The sequence below is a fragment of the Macrobrachium rosenbergii genome, chromosome 55, assembly GCF_040412425.1.
Source record: "Macrobrachium rosenbergii isolate ZJJX-2024 chromosome 55, ASM4041242v1, whole genome shotgun sequence".
Taxonomy (NCBI): Eukaryota; Metazoa; Arthropoda; class Malacostraca; order Decapoda; family Palaemonidae; genus Macrobrachium; species Macrobrachium rosenbergii.
Window position 1 is genome coordinate 61,723,888 of NC_089795.1, and position 10,597 is coordinate 61,734,484.

The window sequence follows — 10,597 nt, forward strand, 5'->3', positions numbered from 1 at the left end:
AAAAAATATAAGTAAGTACTGGAAGTATTTGTATAAAAAGAAAAAGAATAACAGCAATAATACAAATGACGAGAAAATATGCCCCTGACCCAGTATATTTTGAAATCATTTATTGTCATGTAGACCAGTACTAATGAGAGATCTATATGGCTTTCATGTAGATAAAATCATATTTTCTTGCAACCAAACTCAAAGTGCTGCGATTGGTTTGTTGCATCTTTCCTGAATGAAGTAGCCCAAAAGTTTTCAGGGTCGTTGTCTCAAACTAATATTTCTTAATTGGTGTGCTTTTATGATGTACTGTATTTTGTTCATGCTTTGGGAAATCCCCAACGACTGCCTTGCCTAAACACACCGCAAAGGTGGTACATACTGGTTAAAACCCTTGGGAGTCACTATCTAGGAAAGATCCGTTGCTGAATCCGGATCTCATAGTTGGACCTTAAAAAAGCGGGACGCCATATCTTAAACTAATATGATCTTCTTGAAAATAATCTCAATATGTTTTACCACGCCCAAAATAGATTGGGAATTTCTCTGAGCTATCCTAACTTTAACCCATACCTAACCTAACCTTAACCTAGAGGCATGGCAAAAAAAAAAAAAAAAAAAAACGAGGCGCCCACTCGTCTGGGCGAACCATAATACAGTTGGGGAATATGCATCCCATCCCGGATTGTCATATTCAAAACCCATCTGTAATACAAACACAGAGTTAATTCTCATGTCCGACGTGCTGTATGGATTTTATCTTTTCCATTTTTCAGATCTGGTACTGCTGTGAGAGAAGGTTATAAAGTTACGTGTTTTTTTTAATCTGGGGATTTCATTACAGGATTAATCTCTCTCTCTCTCTCTCTCTCTCTCTCTCTCTCTCTCTCTCTCTCTTTATTTCTGTTTTATTTTCTTGAACCACGTCCTATTTGGAAGCTACTGTTCCCATGAAAATCTATCTGTTGCAGCAATAACGTTTCAAAGTTTTATGTTTTCAAGTAATAAGTCAGAATGTTTTGAACATTCATATTTCTATAAAAAAAAATGTTAGATGATGCATCGTTATCGCGCATCCACACAAAAAAATTATTTTAGGCATACACAGTTTTTATCAATGTAATAGCATTCTGACATCTCCCAGTTTCCAACAATAACTGCCAATGACGACCAATAACTTTTAGTTCACCGTTTCAGCTTTTAAAAGGTATTGCGGCAGCCACATTTTCCAGAAAAATTGCGATTTATGCCTCTTTATTTTTATGGTAATTTTTGTAAAATATAGAAAAGGACTCCGTTGCTAAGCGACCGTGTTCTATATAAGACCTGTAAAAGTCTAATGACTCGTAGGGCCAATAACTTTTCTTGTCTCATTTTGCCTGTCGCTCTTTATTTCAGGAGTCTGTTTCTGTCCATCATTCTATAGTTGAAACTCGTTTCAATATTTTAGCATTTCACTGTGTGTGTGTGTGTGTGTGTGTGGCTGGTGTAACCATTTTATAAAAATATATTATGTTATTTTCCGTTATAGAAATCTTGAGCTAATAGGAGTACCTCTGGTCCACATTACACAATGAGGTAAGCAAAATATCAAGTGATTATATTTCAAAAACACTGTTCTTTTTTATTCTAATGTTATAGAGATGATCCATTGAAAAACTGATTTTCATGTATTTAACTCACTCGTTTCGAATCTCGTATTGTTAACGGATGAAATTTTCGGAAACTGTTTTTCATATGTCTTCAGGATCAAATCAGTTTTTGAACTGTCACCTGTGATATAATCTCTGACTGCGGATTTCCTGACTTCATGGTTTTGTTAATGCAAGATGGCCAAGAAGGAGAGACCGCATATGGACCTATACGTATTAGTCCAAATGAAAATCTTCCAGAGAGAGAGAGAGAGAGAGAGAAATGTTGTGGGTAAAATTTTTGATATGTCAGTCTTTTCCTTGTCATTTTTGGCTTCTACTAATGGAGATAGACGAGCCACACTAACTAGGTCTGGAAAATTACAGCATAAATTGATCCTTTGAAGCTCAAAAATGTCCATAAACTTTTTTCACATGCTCATAACTCCTTATTACTTCACCGAGCATTACTAAAATGACATAGCTTTCATGTTGGGAAAGTTGTAGAGCTTTGAAATGTCTTTGCAATAAACTACCTCAGGGATTTAAAACTCATTTTTAACATGCCTTAATTACCCATTCTTGCGATATTGTTAGCTTTACGGTACTTGTTATCAGTACAGTACTATCACAGTACGTGCATATAGTTTTTAGGTTGTGATTTTCAAAGGAGCGTCTGAAAGTCCACTTATTACATTTTTTTTTATTACTAGGTGCTGATCAGTTTTACTAGGCGGTTACTGATGAGTTTATTGTTACCTTAAGATTCAGTAAATTGAAAAAAAATGTTGAACAGCAATAGGTTTCAAATTATTACGATGTACGCCAATCGGAAGATGCCGTCCGAATTTAATCTTTTCAGTACTGTTTGCAAGTTACTTTACAACGACCTTAGTTGAATTTATTGCTATTCTTATTTTTTTTATAACTTCTTTATCACTTGGCACCTTCATTCTTTTGTCTTATTAATATTTTGCAACTTTAGACCGACATCTTATTAACCTATATATACAGTATATATATATATATATATATATATATATATATATATATATATATATATATATATATGTATGTATGTATATATATATATATATGTATGTATGTATGTATGTATGTATGTATGTATGTATGTATGTGTGTGTTGTGGTAAGGTAATCCGAATTTCCTTGTAAAATTTATGCTGAAACCAATCATCGCTTTTGAAACCATTAAAGATTTCAACTTCCCTTGACAACAGATTTTATTGAATTCTTTACCAAACAAAAAGCGAATCCGGGTATACATCCTGCTCTATTAGAGGAAGACACGCGATACTAAAATAAAACTAGAAACGGAGACGGTACATTTTAGAAAAAACAAAGGTCCATAAGAGCAAGTGGAAAATGCGGTAAAGAATGCAGTTGGGCAGGTGAGTTTGGCCACAAAATTTCGTCTAGGAAGTGTACAATTTTATGTTATTTAATTTAATTTAAAACTCCAAATATCTGCCGCATTATCCTGTATACTCTTAATTGTTTCCAAAGCATTACAGAGGAGGTACACGATCAATACTAATAATACATAAAACAATTTTTACGGCGATAATAACTTTAGTAAAGTGATGTAATGCTGTATTTCAAAGTATTAACAACTGTGGAACCTAATATTGCTGAAATGACGCAACTTTTGTAAGGCAGTGGTCTCTTTATCTTTTGAAATTGTTTTGGAGTTTCTCACATTATGAGTTTCATTATGCAGTGGTTACTCTTTGATGATATTGTCTGAGGTTTTATGTCACTCGGTAACTGTTTTCGCATCATAACTTTCGGCTGAGTGCTTTTGGTCCCCTAGGGGGCGGGGGTTGGGGGATTACAGAGAAAAGTCAACACAGATCTCATTGGCATTTCCAAACTTTAGCTTCTGAACCGTGGATGGACACCATTTGCAAGTAAACTTCCACAAGACTATCGCTTCTCACATTTAAGTATGGTGTTCATCAACAGCGACCGAAAATGCACATGTACTGCATCATCCAAATCTGCCTGTGTGTCTCACACTCTCGCTTCATGGATATGTAGTCCCCTCCTTTCCAATACCTTTCTTAGTCTTCCTTTCCTCCGCCCTTCTAACGCTTCCGAATTGTGCTCTCTCTTCACCAATCACTGTTTCCATATGCTCATGTATTTTAAAAGACGGCCAGATCTGTCCCTTCACCAACTCTAGCTTTTTTACTGCAGGGCTCCACTTTTTCTCCCTTCCAGGTATATATATACTACTGTGTATATGTATATATGTATATATATATATATATATATATATATATATATATATATATATATATATATATATATATATATATATATATATATATATATATATAGAATATAAGAAGACACAAACACTATTTGAACGTTGAATATTTTCAATTTCTTCTGTGCCCCATTCTGGTAGAATATGGTGGGTGGAGTTACATTGGTATATATACAAAAACATGAGTGTGGCCCTAGGCCTCCGATGTTAGGTGGCGTTTCAAGGAGGAGAATGTACAACTCCTCCCAAGAAACGCCACCACCATAACATCGGAGGCCTAGGGCCACACCTTTATGTTTTTGTATATATACCATTGTAACTTTTCCACCTGTCCCTATTCTACCAGTGAACAGGGCACAAATCTTAGATGAAATATATGGTTTCAATGTTTAAATAGTGTTTATGGGCCTTCTTTATATTCATATTACACTGTAGTATTACAGGAAAAGATATTCATATATATATATATATATATATATATATATATATATATATATATATATATATATATATATACATAGGTATATGGAAATGTATACATATATATATATGTGTGTGTGTTTGCGTTATTTGTATTTTTACGCGATAATTGAAGTAATAAGCTCATGTAGTCATTTGTAACTGAGAAAATACATGTATTATGAAAGGTAATATTATGTAACTTGATGTAATTCTTGCCAAGAATGTGAAATAGGGTGGCAACCTACGCACAGTAAAACACTGTTCATGGTCACTTCCTGGAAACCACAGAACCCCAGTTGCGCTGCTACAGAGGAGAAAGTGGAGCGTAAAGTTTTAGTTGGCTAAATGTCACTGGTTCAACATAGTGCCTACAAGCTGCACCTCCCAGAGACCCAATCAGCAGATTCTTCGTAATTCAATTCGTAGATACTGAAAGTGTTTCTCGCTGTAATTAGGTTTTATTTACTGAAGTCTGCAGCTTCTGTTTGTTTCTTAACCGTCTGCCATAGAACTAAACGAACACTTTTACTAAGAATGGTGATCTGCACAAAATTAATGGGCATAATCAAAATGCTGATAAAAGCCGAGTTTGCCATGAGTCTCCTGTGTAAGAGGCAGCTTATGTTGTGTAACATTCCTAGAGGCATTATTGTTACAGTGCAGTATTTATTAAACAAGGTAATAGAATAAGAATTAACCACGGAACTCAAATATTGCTCCAAACAAGGGCAAATTTCATCTTTTCGTGATAGTCGTTAACTTCGAGAAACTTGCATAACCTTGCTGATTTCTGCTTTTACATTAGTAGCTCAATACAGGGGTAAGTATTTCAGTGGCTGGTCTACTCCTATTCCAATACTGCTTTTGAAAGGATTTGTAAGAGGGAATAAACCTTATTTATTGTACCGGTACTTCAGGGACTGAGCGAGACAATTATAGCTTGGTATAGCATTCCTGGCAGCCGCAGATTTAATCCTTGTGAATTATATAAGGTGAACATTTTCGTGTGTCTGATCCTTTTGTTTATATATATATATATATATATATATAATATATATATATATATATATATATATATATATATATATATATATATATATATTATTAGTAGGGAATTATTTATAACTTTTTCACATATATGAACAACAGATTACAAAAAATAATATACAAAAACATATACGTGAAGCTACCATACAACTAATTGCCTTTTGTCATTGAGCACTTCGGATTGCCATATAAGGTTAGGTAAGAGTCCATTATCAACATTATTCTATGAAGACAATCATCCACCTCCAGCCTTGTCAAAGGAGCTCAATCAGGAGATGACCGGAGACTTGGAAGGTCACATTTTTGTGCATTATTTTTCTTCATCTAATCAAAGAAGGTAATTTTTTGGACTTGCTGGAAAGATCAAACTTTTTCTCAGAGATCATTCAAACGTTTCTAGTTTACTTTAGCTATACTCAGAAAATATCACCGGTTCTGTAAGGCAAGGGTGAAATAGCACATCAACTGCATGACAACAAAATGTAAAAGCTATTCGTCATGCCTTCCATAAAAGCTTATGTTTCTGAGGGTGACAAGATGTTTTTTAAAGTGTAAAAGTTATTATTATGGAGGAGGACTTGTATTATAATATCTACTACGTGTGACTGTATTTTCATTATCTGGTAAAATGTATTAATGAGCCAGTTTCGTCACCCTTCACATATGATAGTGGACGCATTGCTGAGGCCACGTGACAACGACACTAGACGGTTGATTCCATTCCACAAGAGGCTTTTGAGCTCTCAAAATATTGAGTTATTTATTGAATTATTGTAGAATAATACGCTCATTATCCAGTATTCAGGGGAAGGTAATCTAATACAATTAACGCTTTTCCTGATGAACAAAAACTGCGTAACCTGATCTCCAAAGGAAAGTTAACGCCTGAGGCAGACACTCCTTTGATCAAATTCCAAAAAGGAATTTTTGTAGACAAGTTTCAAATACCGTGGGAAATCATGTAGTCTCCCTAATAGAAAAACAACCTGGGATTTCGGAAGGATTTCTTTTTCTGTATTTTTTTCAGGATGTTAGTAGTACATATGAATATTTCATTAGCAACAGCGTTACGTGAAAAGTTGAACTATATAAAGCTTATCTCAATAATTCCTTAAAGAAAAATTTTCGTTCTTGATTAACATGAATATATGAGCGTGCAGTTGTATTCTCTATTCGCTTTTTTGTACGTGCAGACATTAAAAGAGGAAGTAGAGATTATTTTAGTCGTAATTGCAAGGCAGAATGGAACATAGCTTACGAGAACACAGGAAGAAACTGGAAGAGATAAAGTACTCTGGTACTAAAAAAGTTGGGGGAGGCTGAAGAATCTTATGGGGAATAAAATTTTTGGTCTGTAAGGCTGTAAATATACAGAGTAAGTTTAGTGAACAAATAAAAGACGTAAAGGGAGAGATGCTGTCTGAACAGAATGAAGTTCTATGTAGAAGTATTTTGACGATCATTACATGAAAAAGAGGAAAGGGAGAAGATAAATGAGAACAAGTGATAGGGGTAAATGTATGTGGAAGAATGCGTTAGGGAATGGCTGCTGAGGACATAAGGAGAACAGGTAGGAGGTCAAGAATGAAAAAACACCAGGGATTGATGGGATTATAATTAAAATGCTGCAGTTTGGTGGTGAAAATGCCATTGAGTGGCTGACCAGGGTGTTCAAGTACTGTCTGGATGAAGAGAGGTTTCTGAGGCAATGGATGAGAGCGATAATAATTGTCTTACTGTATAAAGTTAAAGGACGTATAACATAAAGAATAAGTTGTTTTGTAAAAAAAATCTATGATGAAATTAAGCCGCTTAGTAGAGGTTGTATTGACTGATTTGGCTTGGAAAAGGGGTTTAGATGAAGCGTTATTGCTCCATGTTTATTCTGCATATTCATGGTAGAGTGATGCAACAAGATAAAGAAAGAACAGTAGGTGGGTACAAAATTGTGTGATTTCAGAAAATGAGTCGTGAATATAGTGTGGGATGTTTTGCTTGTAGATGATATAACACTTATTGAGGATTGTTTAAAAAAATCTCAAAAGATAATGAGTGTGGAAGTGTTTTCAAGAAGAGAAAGTTGAATGGAAATCTAAGCAAAAGTAGAACTGTAAAGGTAAATTGAAACCAGGAATAATGAAAGCAGTTGATTTGTATAGGTATTTGGGAATAGAAATTATGATAGCAGGTGGGAAAGTTGAGTCACAGAATAGAAAATCGAGGAAGATAGCAGAATGAGTGCAAAAGATTGAGAGGAAACTTGGAGTGCCTACGGAAGCCAAGGTTAGAAGTACTAAGGGATTGTTTTGCCAGCTCTCCTTTATGGGACTGAAGTATGCATAAGGACAGTGAATGAAAAATAACATGTGGAAGCATTTGAGATGAATTGTTTGTGTAGTATATGTGACATAAGGTGGGAAAGGAGATGCATAAATGCTATAAGGTTAAGGTAAGTGTAAGGAGGAACAAGTGCAATTTGAAATAGTTTGAGAATGTGGAAAGGATAGAGAATGAGTGCTTGGTAAAAAGAGTGTACTATTTGTAAGAATAGGAGGATAAGAACAGGAAGACCTTCAAAATGTTAGATAGATTGCATGACTACAATAATGGCTAGAAAAGACCTCACCTCAAGAAATCTGAAGAAAGCATGTTGAGGATTTTTTATGCACAGGGGGCGCGTCCACAATTTATTATTTAAAGTAGGAATATGGTATCGATTATTATCGTGTGTCGTTTCTCTGGAGCCGCCCTTTGTTGAGGAGTGTGCTTAATGTTATATATATACTGTATATGTATATATACATATATATATATATATATATATATATATATACATATATATATATATATATATATATATATATTTATTTATTTATTGTATGTGTGTGTGTGTGTGTGTATGAGTGCGAAAGTGTGTATATTTTGTGATAGTATGTATGTGTATGCGCTAACGCATATACGTTAGGTACTAATGAATGTGAATAGCAATGTGCGTAGTTGTTCACGCATGAGGCTGTCTTCCAACGTGAGTTGCGGAGACCTATTTTTCCTCTTCTTTTGAGAGCGCGATGCATCCAGGCATGATCCTTCACCGACTTTACCCTTGTGTTTTTTCCCTTTGCAGTTGCGGTCTCCCTTGAACCTGTTCCTGATCAACTTAGCGATATCCGATTTGGGAATCAGCATGGTGGGAAACCCGATCTCCTTGGTGGCTGCACTTAACAGGGGGTGGAACTTTGGCCACCACGCGTGTATCGTGTACGCCTTCCTGATGGGTTTTTTCGGTGAGTATGTTTTTCTCCTTGCCATTTCTCAAAACCTAATCCTTTCCTTTTTTTGTCAAGACTTGGCTGGTTCTTTCCCACTCCTTCACCACCGCTTCCCCTTCCCTTCCTCCTATTTTTGGAATGTGTTTTCCGGTCTTCCGCTCCAAATCCTCGTAAGTAGAGACCATAACATCATACTTTCCCTTTCCGCTGCCTTTTCTGTTTTCTTTTCTCTTTTGACATGAAAGGACCTTGGAAGTTTTTAACTCTATTTGATAATGTGCTAACAGTGTGTGAAGGTGTATACGATTGGGTAACAGTGACAATCAAAACTGGGATCACTTTAGTTGTAAATAAATGGTTTTAACATAAGATTTCCATTAATACCATGCAGTTACAAGAGGTAATGTTACTGAACAATAGAGAACGTTTTATTTTGAAACACCGTCCAGGAAATGCGCTAAAAAAATTTAAACTGTAAGCAAATGGAAAGGCAAATCCATCGGAGGGTAAAGAAGACTAAACAGTGAAGTCGATGTTAGGAGATGTTTTCCTGTCAACAGTATCCCTTTTTTGCTTTAAATCTTTTCCTCAGCTTCCAGGCTTAAGATAAGATAAAAGTGACGAAACAGAGAGAAAAAGATTTTGTTGAACCGGGGGAGATTTTTATTGTAATCTTCAAAGAAGTCAGTTTATACTCGAGAAAGAAGCAGATGGAAAGGAATCTTTGATGACTAGTTAGAAAATGAATCTGATATTGATGAAATGTATAAAAGTAAGGATAAAGGGATAGTGCAGAAGAAAGAAAAGTGAAGAACTTGGTTATTCTTTTATCAGATTTAATGGCATTCAAAGGAAATTTCCTTTAAGAGGTAATGAATATTGCATATATATATATATATATATATATATATATATATATATATATATATATATATATATATATATGTATATATATTTATTTATTTATTTATTTATTTATTTTATTTGTTATGAACTATACCATGCTAAACTCTCATCGTTTAATGTACTGACGAGATCTAAAGAACAAAAGAAATGGTGCGGATGAATCTAGCTTTCTCCAGCATATTCCGTTCAATATAATTTTTTAGGAATTTTGCTGGAGTTAATATGTTCTTGTCTGCGTTAACTTTTAGAGGGAATGAAGGATGGAAAACCCACGACGAAATTATTATTATTATTATTATTATTATTATTATTATTATTATTATTATTATTATTATTATTATTATTATAAATTCACAAGGGTATAAAGAAATACGTTTAAGATTAGTGTCAGTCAGAGATTAAGAAGAACCATAGAACTTCCCTTTCCCACTTCGGGTAGAAATCATCTTCGCCTGTTATCCACATCACAAATCAGCCTATAGATAGAGTATTTGCCAGTGTTTTCAGCGGTTTATTGTTCGTGCTCTTAAAAACCAAAGTAGTTTTACAACTAATGACCTTGATTGTGCTAGAAAATTATTTTATACTACGATTATGAAAGATCAATTAAAATGAATTCTGGTTACAGGACTCGGCGTACAGGAAATGTCACTCTTTTAAGAATACGTTCTTTTAAATGTACACATTTCGTAACCTTATATGTGAGAATGGGGATGTAGATCCTTTTTTTAGAAAAGCCAGTGAATGTTGTTCCGTATATATTATCATTCTGTTTACTCAGATGACGTTATTGAGTTTTAAACAAAATGCTACAGTATATGAAATGTCGGGTTCTGATATAATTCACGGTCGCAGAAAACTAGCGTACTTTAATGCTAAGCTTTGACACTGCTTATAGTTCTCGAACGCTCTCCACATAAGTAGTATGACTTCGTTTCCTTCAAAAAACGAATGAGACGCTTATATAACCAAAATGGTTTTTAACGAAAGATACAGTAT

General features: G+C 34.5%; 1 protein-coding gene across 1 annotated transcript in view; it reads left to right on the plus strand.

Moving 5' to 3' along the window:
• LOC136835325 (parapinopsin-like) overlaps positions 1-10,597 on the plus strand; it is a 384,012-nt gene that overhangs the window by 239,578 nt on the left and 133,837 nt on the right. The window contains exon 2 of the mRNA XM_067098671.1: positions 8,548-8,707. Coding sequence (XP_066954772.1) covers positions 8,548-8,707 — 160 coding nt within the window. The remainder of the gene's footprint in view (positions 1-8,547; positions 8,708-10,597) is intronic.